Here is a 14,144-nt window from a genome sequence, read left to right as displayed (position 1 = left end):
CACACACTCACTCTCATCCATTCACACACTCACTCACACACTCATCCATTCACACACTCACTCACTCACTCCCACACTCATCCATTCACACACTCACACACATTCATTCACACACTCACTCACACACTCATCCATTCACACACACACTCACACACTCATCCATTCACACACCCACTCATCCATTCGCACGCCCACTCCCTCACTGAGCCACCACTCTGGGGCAGACCCTGGGCTCTGGGGACTTCGGGACGACTTCGATGCAGTCCCTGCCCGGAAGAGGTCTGTCTGGTGGGAAACCAAGAACCTCCTCACTCAGGTTCTCGTCCTGTGTCACTGGGGGCCGCCCGTCCCAGCTGGCCAACAGGGGAGGGCCGGGGACGCGGCGAGCGTCTGAGCGAGGCTGAGGGAGGTCGCGCCGTGGAGCAGAGCCCTGAGGCCAGAAGTGGCCCGACTGCTGCTCAGCAATGTGTGGCCCTGGCCGCCCACCCTGCTCTCAGCTGGCGGCCTCGTCTTTCCATGACATGCAGCTTTGGATGCCTACAGCTAGTCCAACCGAAGAGGTCCTGGACAACGCGGTGGGCAGAGGGTGTCCAGGCCACGGGAACAGCAGGAGAGGGAAAAATGCATGGACAGGTCCTCCACAGCACGCTAGTCCCTCGTGGGGTGTCACCAGAGCCCAGGAGGGCCCGGATGAGGAGACTGAGGCTGGAGGGGTGGTCATCATCCACCTTGTCCCCCACTCCGGCCACACTGGCCTTATTCGTGACCTGGAACAGGCAGACTTTGGCACCTTGCTGCGAGCTGGGCCGCCCCCGACTCTACACGTCCTCTGGGTACCTCCCCCGGTGTCTGCTCCAACTTGGATCAGTGGGGCCTCCCTGAACCCCAGTTGTGCAGGGCACCCCTTCCCCAGCGTTCTGATGGCCCGCCCTCCTGCATGACCGCTCTTCTCCACGGCTCAGCCCTTCCATCGTCGTCCATAACGTGGTTATTTGTTCTCTGCACTTTACCTGGCGGCCCCTCTGGAACAGTCACACAGCAGGTGCCCGATGGAACTGGTTGGATGATGGATGATGGAGGATGGATGAGACCCACAGCTGCCACCCACTCTGCACCTGCTCAGCGCCCACAGCTCCGTGAGGCACGAGGCGCCTGTCATTTCCCCAGGCGAGGATACCCGAGTCAGAGAGGGTGCGTCCTCCCCAGGGGCATGGGGGTCAGCGTGAGCTCCGCCTCACCCCAAGCCCCCCTGGTTTCAACGCCCCCCCAGTGCTAGAATCGAGCCTAGTCTGGGCCCAGCAGACGAGGGGACACCTCGCGGGGCTCACGCACCTCAGGAAGAGCTCTATGTGGACCACGGCCGGCGCGATCTTCTCCACCACGTCCGCGATGAAGTTGAACTTGTACCGCGGGCTGGTCAGCTGGTGGAGACCTACACTGGCAGGAAGAACCAGGTGCGTGAGGGAAACCCAGACACCGCCCTGAACCCCGCCCAGGGGGAGGGACGAGGAGGCCCCACCTGAGACCCCACAGGGTTCAGAACCCTTGGGACACCCCAGGCTCCGCGACGCAGTGACACCCAGACATTTGGGAAGGAGGGCGTGCTTGCCTCAAGAACGGTTAAAGCTGAGCTTCCTGACATCCCCAGGCTGGCAGGAGGCCCAGAGAGGTTAGGACACTCGCCCTGGGGCTGCACAGCAGTGACGTGATGCTCAGGCTGGATCTGAGCCGGTCCCCCTGGGCCTTTGCCTTTGTCTCATAAACAGCCATGACCTGGCACGAGAACACCGTCCCCTCCCCTTGCTGGCTCTGGTCCAGCCCTCCAGCCCTTGGGCTGGTGCAGTGACGGACGAGGGTACAGCAGAAGCCCCAGGTGGTCCCTTCTGAGCTGTCCTCGCCTGGCCACAGTGTGGCCCCCTCCAGGGCCACTCTGGGCTGCCAAGGTCCGAGTTGCCAGCGCCCCCAGTCTGCGCCTCACTTGGCCACGCCCCAGTCCGACTTGCCAGGCCTCAGATTTCTGCTGCTGTCAGCAGCGGGGGCTGCTGCCTGCCGGGACCACAGGCGTGTGGGTGGCACGAGGCCCAGAGCCCTTTGGTCTCCCTGCTCAGGCATGCACTGAGGTCTCCCAGGTCCCTGCAAGAGGCGGGCGCCACCTGGAACCCACGCTGCCCAGCGCACCTTGTAAGGGGCTCCTGGGGCCTGGAAGCAGCGTTGGAATGAGAGTCGAGCACCCTGGGCTGGGCTGAGCACCGCTGCCCTCCAGCTGTGTGGCTTCAGGCAAATCACTTACCCTCTCTGAGCCCCAACAGCTCATGGGAAAAATGAGACTGAAGATCCCCTTCCTGGACCCCCACCCCAGCCTGAGGGAAGCGGGGATGAACATGACCTGCACTGTGAAGCTCCCTGCCCAGGGGGACCCACCACCCACCCTGCCACCCTGCCAGGTGTGAGCAAGGAGGGCCCGGCCTGAGGAGGCCAATGTTGCAGGCACTGCTTTTCTTGCTGATCTCTGGGAAGCGACTGAACATCAGGAGGGGAGGAAATCTGGTTTTCCGGATTGTCTGGAGGGAGGGGAGGCCAATGTGGAGAGCAGCCACGGGGGCAGCCTGGGCCCTTGGTCAGGGCTGCACGCACTACGGGCCAACGCAGCCCGACCTGCAGCCCCACCAACCTCCTGCTGGCCGAGGCCACTGTCTCCGCTCTAAAGGGGGGAAACTGAGGCTCAGGGAGACACACTCCCTCGAACCAAGACACATGCCTGGCAGAGGAGGACCACCGGCCGCCCAGGGCTCCATTCCTTCGGGGCCCTTGCCTCCCCCCGCGGGCCCCCCCCAAGGCCCTGAGTGTCCCTTCAGCCTGAGCTGGGACTTGGGGCCCACAGGAGAGCTGGCTGCAGGCTCTGCGGGGTCAGGGTGGCAAGGAGGGCGCACCCACCCGGCCGCGGAGGCCAGCCTGCTGTGGTCAGTGGAGTCGAGGGCTGCCTGTCGGGTCCGGGCAGGGTTCAAGGTTCAGAGGTCACGGTCAGGGGCAAGCCCCTCCGGGTATGTGTGCCCCCACGCAGGATTGCGGGTCCTCCTGGAAGCTCAGCAGGTGAGGCCGGGCAGCGGTGGGCTGAGCCCGGCTGTGCGCCCCGAGGGGGGCGCCGCGCCATCCTGTCGGGCTTCCAGGCGGGGAAGGAAGGTGGGTACCAAGCCTGCGGTGCCAGCCTGGTTCTGGGACAGGACGCGCCTGCCAGGCCGTCCCCACAGCCCCGACCCCCAAGGCCCCAACCCACGGCCCCTCCCTCGGAGGGAGGGCTGGCAGGTCGGCGGCTCCCCCACGGGCGCCAGGCCCAGCCCGGCTAAGGCTCGTGCCCCCACCCCATGCTGTGCTGGGCAAGCATCCGGGCGGGTGTCACCCCTCCCCACTGTGCAACCTGTTGAGTTTCTGCTCCATCAGCCACACTCTGTCGTCCCAGCCCAAGTCCCGCCTCCTCCAGGCAGCCCCCATAGGCTTCTCCCCGTCAGGGAGTGCGGGCCTCTCCCTCCCGGGGCTCCCAGCACCGGGCCTGGCCTACAGTACTCGCTTTGTGGGAGTGTATTCCGTCCACGCGTGCCGAGGGCCTTCCGGGCGCACCCTGCGCCAGGTCCAGGCCAGTGACCGGCCAGGCACAGCACGGTGTAACCAGCGAGGGGACAGAGGGAAGCCAGCAGTGTCCCCAACCTGGGCCTGGAACAGTGTGTGCAAAGGCAGCGTCACGCATGAAGGCAGCTGCAGACGGACCTGGCAGGCTCCAAACTGGGCCCAGCCGGAAAACACAGGCGGAGGGACGACGTGCCTGATGAGGGAGTCCTGAGCCGAGGCTCAGCCTTCCACAGGGCGCTGGAAGGCTCTGCGCGGCCCTCCGCCTGGCCAGGGCCGCAGGGCGAGTACAGACCCTGGCTCCACGCAGGCAGCTGAGGTCCCGACCCAACGGCCTCTGCCCCAAGGCTTCCCTTTCTAGTGTGGGCTCCGAGGAGAAGCCCGCCTGCCTCACCTCCAGCCCAGACACCAGCTCCTTCAGGACAGAGACAGGTCTGGCTCCTCCCACAGCTGAGCAGCAACCAGCACAGGGGAGCCCAGCAGGCTCATGGAGGACAGGAAGGAGGGAGAGAGAGAGGGAAGGAGAGATGGAAGGAGGGAGGGAGAAGAGGATCGAGGGAGGGAGGGAGAGGGGACAAGGATGCTGCCCTGACCCTCTCTGTTGCAGCACACAGTAGGTCTACAAACTCCACCACAAAGAACACTGTTCAGCCTATTAACAAGTCCCGTGAGGAGCAGCCTCACAAGAGTGGCATCAGTGGCCCATCTTAGGTCCCAGGAAACTAAGGCTGGCAGCGGAGGTTGTTGTGATGGGGGGGGGGGGGGGGGGCCGGCCGTTTCCTGGTCCTCCACAGGAGATGAGTCACCCCTGAATCAGTGGGCAGGGAGGACTTCCCACCGCCTCCTTCCACACAAAAACCTCGGCCCAGGGCTGGGAAGCAGACTCTGTTTATTTGGGGGTTTTGACAACCCCACCCCCACCTCGTCCTCGAGCCAAAGCTCTGAAGTCAACAGTCAGCCTTGGCCAGATGCAGCTGGGAGCATTTTTTTTTGTTTTTCAAAAATAAACTGAAATCCACAGGCCTCGGAAGTTTCAGTCGGGAGGAGCTTGACACAGAGCAAAGCACTGGGGGCCAGGTGTCCGGCGGGGCCTCCAGGGAGAGGAAGGGGTGCAGCCAGGACGGGGACACTGGACAGGAGCCAGCTGGGAGAGGAGTGGGGCTGGGGCTCCACCACCAGCGTTCCTGCATCCTGACAGGGCTTCCAGAGGGCTGGGGACAGTGACAGTCCTGCAAGGGGACCACCATGTGCCAGCTCTGGACAGTCACGACTGCCATGGAACAGAGGGGGAAATGGAAGCCCAGAGCAGGAAAGCGACTGGCCTGGACACCCCACGGGGCTGCTCTGTACTGCTGCACAGGTGGCGTACTGCACAACTCCAGGAGCGTTATTAGCAAAGATCACAGCGTGACTGGCTTCCCCTGGGGTTGTACAGTGCACAGCCTGCTCAACTCTATGCAGTGCCCCTCCAGCTCATAGTGGGGAGAACCAGGACCGAGACCCAGTTCTGTTCCTCTAACTCCAAGGTCATTGCCCCTCCTTCTATTGCCCCCTGCAATCTGAAGCCCCTCTGTCACCCAGTGGTTAGCTATGAGCTGGGGAGGAGGGGCCGTCAGTGGATGACCGCAAGGTCCCAGGCTGCGTCCATCTGTCTACAATGCTGACCACAGCCTGCAGACCAGACGGCACCTTCTTAGCAACGCAGGAAGGACCTGGGTGTCCGGGTCCCACTGACACCTGGAGCCCCATCTACTGCCATTCTCCCCTCGGTGCCCTCGGCTCCCGTTCCCTAAGCACATGCTCCTAAGCGTCACCGTGCCTTTGCATAGTCAAGTCCCCCTGTACGCCCAGACAGCACACCTCCTCCGGGCGCTGCCCTGACCCGACAGGCTGCGACCGCTCTCTGCCTCTGCCTCCCACAGCACCTCATAAGCCCCCAAGGCTTGTCCCTCTGGACTGTCCCGCGGCCTGGGCGCTGCGAGCAGCAGGAACATGAGCGAGTGAGCGAGCAGGGGCGTGAATGTCCTGTGGGGTCAGAGGAGCGGTCCTGGGGGGGTGGGGGGGGCTGCCTTCACGGCCTCCAGCCCCAGGCCCAGCGCCCACGAGGGGCGGGCTTTGAAGCCCTGGGCCGCCTCCGGTCTAATTAGCTCCCAGGCTGGCTCCTTGTGTTTTTCTTTCTCTTGAAGACTCGCCTGTCCCCAAGTGACCCATCTCCCCCAGCTGCGGATGGTGGCTTCAGATCCCGCGGTGGCTCCTGGGGGGGCCGTGCTGCTGTCTGCAGCCCTCGGGCCCCAGGCTCCCGTCCCTGGAAGGCAGGGCCGAGGGCTGCAGCCCAGGCCGAGCGTCACACCGCCTCCTCCGCCAGGGTCCAGGGCCGAATCCTCGCAGCAACTCTGCAAGGCGGGAGCGGTCAGCCCACTTTGCAGAGCGGGGAACAGGCTCAGGGGGGTCACAAGACCCACCCAAGGCCCGCGGCCAGCTCCCTTGACCCCCGACCCCAGTCATTTCCCCTACTCCGTGCTGGTCCTCAGCCAGCGTGACTGGCTGTGCGGCCCCCAGGGGAGCCCAGCCTCGGCCAGCCCTCGGCTTGGGGCCAGCCTGGCTCCTCTGGCTGTGACACTCTGCTGGGGCTGCAGCCAGCCCCGTGGAGGAGGCCCTGCCACCAGCTTGCTGTGCTTTATCAAAGGGGTCCCGCAGGCCACGGGGGCTCCGGGCCACCTCCAGGGCCGCCCGAGCCATGGATGCCACGCTGGGGCCAGCCCCTAGCCTGCCACTTACAGGAAGCCCTCCCTGCCTTGACTGGTCCATCGGCTGACCCCCTGGGCTCAGGGTCCTCTGCTGTGACATGGGGACTGGATGGGGCCCGTGGAGCTCCCCTTCCAGCTCCCTCCCCTCTCGCGGCCTCTCCTCCTTTCCTTCCCCTCCCTGACTCCACCTGTCAACACTCAGGTCTGTTCGCACGCTGTGCAAAGTACTTTCAGTTCATTAACTAGTTGACTGTCCGCTGACCCTGTGAGGAGGGAACAGCTCTTACCCCCACTTCACAGACAAGGACACTGAGATGCAGCGAGATTAGGAGACACGCCAGGTCTCGCCACGGGAAGCAGTGGAGCTGGGACGCACGCCTGAGCAGCCAGACGTGGGGAACAGAACTGGGTCTCCATCCTAGCTCTGTCGGTTATGCAGTAGAGGGGCTAAATCATACAGTAGGGCAGGTTGTGCACTGCACAACTCCAGGGGGCCACCTGCTCCCCCTGCATTAGACCTGGCGTTCGGTTTGGGACACTCACATACGCGTCTTCATGCGCTGAGGACAAGGGTCTGTGATTCATTCTCTTTCTTACCCACCTGTTCAACACCCTTAACAAAACCAAGCAGAGAGGCCACTTCCTCAAGGTGCTGGAGGCCAGCCCAGCGAGCAGAGCCCTCATAGTGGGAAAATCAGGGGACCCGGGCTCAGGGCAGAGCTGTCCCTCCCCACCTGAGGGACCTGGGGCAGCTCCCTGCCCTAGCTGAGCCTTTTCTTAAGAAGGGCCATGACACAAACACCCCAACGACGAGTGTTCAAGGTTTCGTGAGCCCAGAGCGCAAGCCTGGGGTCCACCCTTGACCCTGTGACCCCGCTGGCTCCTGTCCTTCAAAGCAGCTCTGGGAGGTGGCGGCGTTCAAACTCTCGGGCAGGACAGGTCGGCTCTCCTGGCCAGCCGCCCCTCACCCCCTTGTCCGGTCCACATGAACCCCAGGCCTCCAGGGGGCCAAGCGAGTCACCCCCCGGCCTCGTTTCCCCCAAGCTGCTGGCCGGTGAGCTGGCGGACGGTGAGGGTGTATGCCAGGCCAGGCAGAGAAGCCAGCGGGTGGACCCTGGCACACTCGGGCTCAGCTGTCCCAGCACAGTGCTCACGGTCTGACCACATCGGGGCAGCGCTGCTCATCCCCAAGTGGCTGGCGGTCCCCTCCGGGCCCCCTTGGAAGTGGACCTGGAGGTGAGACTGGGACCTGCGTGTGGGCTGGGCGGGGCGGGCTCCACGGGCCTGCTGGGGAGGATGGGCCTGCTGCCCGGTCCCAAGCCCTGGTCCGCGCTCCCGGTGACGCAGAGACACAGCCCCACGGCCACCGACGCACACGGGGCCACTCGCCAGCCAGGCTTGCGCCACAGAAGGCTGTCCCCCACTGGACATCATCCACGCCAGACCCCCGCCGGGACCTAATCTGAACCCGTCCTCACACCCACCCCTCCAGGGGGGCCCTCCACCCACCCTGACACCCCCCTGCCCCGAGCCCTGAGATCCTAGTGCCTCTGGAGCCCGCCCCCTCGGCCACCTCCCTGGCTCAGGCCTCATCAGCTCACCCTGCCCAGGGCACTGGGCCCCTTGAGCTGAGCCCCCACACCCACTCTGCACGCTGGTTACTCGTCAACCTTCCAGGGTCCTCACCTCCCAGGTTGGGTCACCTGCATCGGGCATGAGCCCGTACTCGGCGTCTCCTGCTGTCCTCCCTTTGTGCCCACCTCCTGTGGCTGTTTAGATGCCACCTCCTCCAGGAAGCCCTCCCTGACCTACACCTCTCCCCATCCTGGAGGTGGTTTCTTCCTTGCCTGGGTTCTACACGTCTGTCCCTCACAACGTGGGATCGGGGATTTCATGGGGCTGTGCTGGGTGGTGGCAATGGGGGGCAGAGAGCAGAGGCCAGAGTGCACCGAGCCTGCAGGCCGCCGCAGAAGTCTGTGCTTGATCCTGAAGGCAGGGGGAGCCACAGCCAGGCTTCCGGGGCGGGGAGATGGAGTCTCATAATGCCCCCTCGGGCCCTTGTGTGGAGGTGCATGGCACAGGGAGAGGCCTGGCAGGCAGACCCCCAGGGGTGCCGTGGGGTCCCAGCCATAGCCCGAGGCTGGCAGGTGAGGTGCGGAGGGCGAGGGTGCTCCCTGGGCCAAGCCCTGGCGGGAAAGGCCAGCTGCACAGGGCCTGGGCCCCGAAGCTCCTCCCGGGCTGTACTCCAGGCTCCCAACCCCTGGGCGCCGAGGCCTCAGAGTCCCTGGACGGTCAGATGTGCCCTCCGCTCTGCTGTCCCCGCGCGGGGAGGGGCGCAGAGAGGAGGGCAGGCGTCATCCCGCTGCTTAGGCCCAAAGGCTGAATTCCAAGACAGGCGCAGCCCCAGGAAGCCACTCAGAGGATTAAAAGTCAAAAGCCAAGCAAAGCTCTTGAGTAAGTCAAGCCGAGGGCGCCGTTGGAACCTGCCGCGGGCGCACAACCCGAGCTATTAGACGCCACCTCGTGAAGCCGCCGGGCTCCCAGCCCCGCGACTGCGCACTCCCAGGCCGTCTAGTCGGCAGCTGCAGGCCGAGAGGCCCAAGGACCCAGAGCTCCGGTTAAGTGCAAGGGACCCTCTCCTCTGCACAGAGCCCCCAAGCCCCTTCTCTCCTTCTTTCACCCCACTGACAGACACGGAGCCACGCTATCCCTAAGGCAGAGGCGGCACCAGGCAAGGGCTCCCTGGAGAGGTGGTGAGCCCCTGGCCCTGGGGGGTGTGCAAGGAGCGTGGGGAGGGTCATAGGACACTCACACATCACAGGGGCCATCTATTCATTCCACAGCACTGACTGTGCGCCAGGCACTGGACCAGGGCGCCACCCTGTGGGGCTCAGAGCCCGGTGGAGATGGAGAAAAGGCATGGCATCAACAGGTGGTGTGAGGGGTCTAGAGGAGACCCCAGGGGCCCTCGTGAGGCTAGTGAAGGGAGGACGTGGACATGGCGGGCAGGGAAGGCAGCTCAGCGGTGGTGGGTCACCCAGGCCAAGGCAGGATGAGGGGAGAGGATGGTGAGACAATGGGAATTCCAGCATCGGGGAAAGCATGTGCAAAGACCCTGAGGTACGAAAGAGACCAGAGTGGCTGGAGTATAGAGGATGAGATGGCCTTACAGGGGTGTGAGGGGGCCAGATGGCACAGGGCCTTGTGGGTCACGGCAAGAGTTGGGGAGCTGCCGAGGGGGCCCCACCAGTGACGAGCAAGACGGATTTATCAAGGTTATGCTGGCTGCTGTGTGGAGAAGTGACCAGAGGGAGGATGAGGGAGGTGGGGAAGCCTGTGGAGACTGTGTTGCCAGAGCAAGAAGGAGCCATGGCTGGCTAGGGGGACATTTCAAGGTTGAGCCAAGGACTAGCCTGGGGTGGTCCTCCTGTCAGTACTGTTAGCCAGCGGACAGAGGAGTCCAGCTCAGGGAAGAGACAGGCTGGAGACAGGACCCTGAGTCATCAGCACCTGGGAGCATCTGGAGGAGGGACTGGACAGCTCCCCCGGGGCTGAAGGGAGCCAGGAGGAGGGGAGGAGCCGAGGGCGGAGAGGGGAGGGAGGGGCACTCCAGGGGACAGGAGAAGGTAGGGACCCTCCACCAGGGGCAAAAGGGTACGTGGCCGGCCCAGGCGAGGGGTGAGCTGGCAGGACTTGCGTGTGGAAATGCCCTGAGGCCACTATGTGTGGACGTCACCCAGTGACTTCTGGCCGGGCTCTGGGGAGCGTAGAGAGGGGACCCTGCTCGTGATGCTCTCGGGGCTGAGCCCGATGGAGCCAGGGGGCCAGATGGACCCGACTCCACACCTCAGGGAGCCTGTTGTCCCGGCCCGCGTGGAAGCCTGGGGCCAGCGAGAGGAAGCTTTCAATGCCAGCCAGATCCCAGCCGGGCCCAGTGAGCGCATCCACGGTGGAGAGCGGGGACCAGATTCGTGGAGCAGGTGAGACGGCGCTGGCGAGAGACCCTGCGCCAGCAAGCCTTCCACGAGGACGGGATCCTGCACTGAGGCCCTGCGGAGGCCCGGGTGTCTGAGGTCCCCGTGCACTGGGGTGACAGCGCTCGCACGAGGCCCAAGAGCAGGAGCAACAGACCACAGAGTGAAGGTGCTCGCAGACCGGAGCCGTCCAGCCCTGCCTCCCGCACCGAGGGTCCCCGCCCCATGTCCCAACCTCCTGGGCTCAGACGGGATCCTGCGCCTCTGAGGCCGGTCCCTCCGCCTCCGCTCTGCCCGCCCCTCGCCGTGCTCCCCACCTTGGCTGAGCCCTCCCGCTCACCTTCCACACTCAGCACAGAGGCAGCCCTGACCTTGGCAGGTGACACAGAGACGGTGGCGGCAGCCGTGGCCCAGAGAACAGCACACGGAATAGCGACCGGTCTAAGGATGCTCACGGAGGCACGCACCTCGGCTCGCTCACCCAGCAACAGTTCTCCCCAGACGGTGTCGCCGTCACCCCCACCGGACCGACCAGGAAACTGGGGCAAGGACCCAAGGCCATGCCGTCAGTACCAAGCGCCGGGACACCCTGCCCGCGCCCTCCTGCCCAGGCCTCCTGCCCGCTGAGCGCCGTCTGCACCTGTCTGTGCTCACCGCGCTGCCTCCCAGTCTCAGCTTCGTCTAAGTTTCTCGAGGGCACGGACGGGGTCTTCCTCAGCGCAGAGCCCTTGTCACCAGCCCAGGGCCAGCAGAACACACAGAGAAGGTCCAAACGTGGACCACCTCCAGCCTCCCGGCCCGCCCCGGGCCCTGGTGCCTTATTCAAACAGCGTCCACCGCATGGTCGGGGTCGGGGAGGCCACAGGCACGAGCAAGCTCAGCGGGCAGGCGCCAGGCCCCCTGAGCCCTCCGCCTCTCAGACCCTTCAGCACGGCCCGAGCTGGGCCTGCGGGTACCGAGCCCCAAATCCGACGGGCCACCCCGGGGGGGCAGCAGGCACTTGCCGAGTGAAAATGCCCATCTCTGAGACGTCGAGGGGCACACGCCCTCGCCCCTTGGTCTCCTGGGCACAATCTAAACACAAGCTGACCTCACCACCCTCACTTCCCTTAAAGCCCCTCCACGGCCCTCCCGTATACTCATAGTGAACCCCACTCAGTGCTTCCCAAACGGGGCTCCCCGGAACCCCAGTGTGCCAGGAAAGAAGAGCTCTGCTGGAATTCTCTCGGGAGGCCCTGGGCGTTATCACCGTGTGTGCGTGCGCGTGTGTTCTCACTGCGAGCTTTCTCAGAACCTCTGACAGACTCCAGTGTGGCGTGAATCCCCACTGCAGGGCCGGCACTTACTTTCCCAACCTTTTTGGGTCACAGGGCACTTATTTCAGAATACCCGACACAATGTGGGAAGCCCTGGCCAACCGGATGAAGTCTAAGCCATTGGCCCGATGCTTATGGCCACTGTCAGCCCAAGCCTGCCGACCTGCCCAGCCTCAGGTGTCACACACACACACGCACGCACACCCCACACGCCCCCACACCCCACACGCCCCCACACACGTGCTGCTCTGGGCTCTCTGCTCCCCCAGCACGGCTCCCCACACACAGCAAGCCTCCACGTGGCGCTTGTGCTAGCCCCTTTTCCCACAGAGCCTGTGCCTCCGGCTACCTGGAAGCCTTGTCCGTCCCGTAAGACTCAGCGTCGGACCCCGCTCCCTGAGGGCTGCCGGGCTGTGCGCCCTGTGGCGCCCCCGCATGGGGGCCGAGAGCCTGCCCCGGCGGTCAGCATCCCTCCCCTACAGACGGAGGCTGAGGGCACTCAGGGCCCAGCACAGGGCGTCCATGAGGACTTACTGAACCCACACGGGAGCCTGCATTACCAAGAAGTGCCCCCCCCAAAATAAGGGGGCTGCAGGGTTTTCTAGCATGTTCTTCCGTGCACAGCATTAACCTGTGTGGCAAGAAGCAATCCAGAGCCAAGTCCATGCCAGGAGGGGCTGTTCTGGGGTTTGGAGGGGCTCAGAAGCTCTCTACCCCAAGAGCCTCTCCCCAGGGAGCCCTGAGCAGCCCAGGAACCCCACAGCTCGCCCGGCACTCCCCAACAGCCCTCTGGAGACACGCGTTTTAAGTGCAGTTAAGAAGAAAGAGAACACTGGATGCCACTGAAGACAGTACCCAGACCGGAGATGTACGGCCATTTGGGACTGCCTCCCACCAAGCACCCAGCCAGAGCAGGGACACACGGACGGCGAAAACCAGGCGCAGACAGGTAGGTCGGCACATGCCAGAGCTGGACAAGGCCCCTCTCTAGTCAGGAGAGCCCCGGGGTTCACTTTCACGACTTTTGTGACCTCAGGGACAGGAGTTTACCTCTCTGGGCCTCAGTTTCCCCACCTGGAAGACCAGAGGGCTGGCTAAATGATTTCTACAGAGCCTTCCACTTGCTCCCAGGGAGTGTGGGCCTCGAGGCTCCGCTCTAGCGCTGAGCCTCAGCTTCCCCCAGGAGAAAGCTTCACTCCCTTAACCCCACCCACGCCGGTCCGCCCGGGCCGAGCGCTTACCCGACGGGCACGCGCCCTTCTGCAGCTGGCGCACGGGCGTCCCCGAGAGCTGCAGCGCGCGGCGGCTGGCCGCCTGCAGCGCGCACACGTTGGCGTAGGTGTGCCCGTCCGTGCCACACACGGCGTGCGCCCAGCGGCACCGGCACACGCCGCGCGCGCACTCCAGGCTCTCCCCGCACGGCGAGTCGAGGGGGCGGCCGCACGGCTCGCCCTCGCCGGCGGCGCACACCAGGCAGCAGTTGCAGAGGTCCGGCACGTAGCCGCCGGGGCAGCGCGGACTCGGGCACCGCGACACGTCGCAGCGCGCGGGGCACGGTGCCGCCGGGGGCTCCCGGGCCAGCGCCAGCGCGGCCAGCGCGGCCAGGAGCAGCGCGCGCGCCTGCATGGCCATGGCGGCGGGCGGCAGCGCGGGGGACCGGCCCTGGGCGAGCGGGGACGCCGAGGCGGCGCGGGGGCCGGGCGCGGGGGGCCGACGGAGGGGACGCGGGCGGGCGCGTGGCCACATGCGCCGGCGGCTCAGGCGGGCGGGCGCCGGGACCGCAGGGGCATGCCCGGGGCTCGGCGACGGGAGAGGCGCCCGCTCCCTCCGGGCCAACGGTCTGCGGGCGGCGGGCCCGGCCGCATTTAAAGGCGCGGCCCCGCCTGCCCTCGCTGGAAGGGGGCGGCCCGGCCCCTCCGCCAGCCCCGCCCAGGCCCCAGCTGGCCCCCGCCCCGCCTTCTGGGCCCGGACCCACCCGGCCGGCAGCGGCACTAGGCCTGCCTAGTCTGGGAACCCCGGCGACGGGTATGCTGCGGGCCTCGAGGGATGGGGGCCATGCAGAGACGGGGCCTCCAGGGCGCAGGCCTGCGACAACCCTGGATCCCAGCACCAGCTGTGTCCGTGTCTGTGTCCAGGGACCCAGGGATCTGAGCTGGTCCCCTCTCCCTAAGGACACTGGCAAGTCCAGATCTCCCCAGCTCCCCCCCCCCCCCAGCTCACCCCCCCCCCCCCCCCAGCGTGGGAGCCCTCAGCACAGGGACTGGCACCGTCCCCAGGAGGGGTGTGGATGGATGTCACCCCTCCTCGCTCACTCCCCACCTCCACTGAAGACAGACCTCCAGGAAGCAACCGCCTTGTGCCCCGACTCCCCTCCTCGGTCTTTAGAGCTTGGAGGATGCGCTCGGTGAGGAGAAAAGCAGCAGCTTTGTTTTTCTGAGTTGCTGCCTCGGCATCTCAGAGTGTGACAACCTGCTTGCACTGAGTGT

The 14,144-nt window shown here is 65.4% G+C and overlaps 1 protein-coding gene across 1 annotated transcript in view; it reads right to left on the bottom strand.

Annotated features, from left to right (window-relative positions):
- The window catches only part of HTRA3 (HtrA serine peptidase 3), a 35,973-nt gene extending 22,689 nt beyond the window's left edge, over positions 1-13,284 (bottom strand). Inside the window, exons 1-2 of the mRNA XM_046656353.1 lie at positions 12,900-13,284; positions 1,333-1,432 (exon numbers count right to left, since the gene is read on the bottom strand). Of these exons, the coding sequence (XP_046512309.1) occupies positions 1,333-1,432; positions 12,900-13,284 (485 nt within the window). The remainder of the gene's footprint in view (positions 1-1,332; positions 1,433-12,899) is intronic.
- Positions 13,285-14,144: the final 860 nt, after the last annotated feature.

Source organism: Equus quagga, chromosome 3 (genome assembly GCF_021613505.1).
Source record: "Equus quagga isolate Etosha38 chromosome 3, UCLA_HA_Equagga_1.0, whole genome shotgun sequence".
NCBI lineage: Eukaryota > Metazoa > Chordata > Mammalia > Perissodactyla > Equidae > Equus > Equus quagga.
This window is presented reverse-complemented; position numbering and strand designations above follow the sequence as displayed.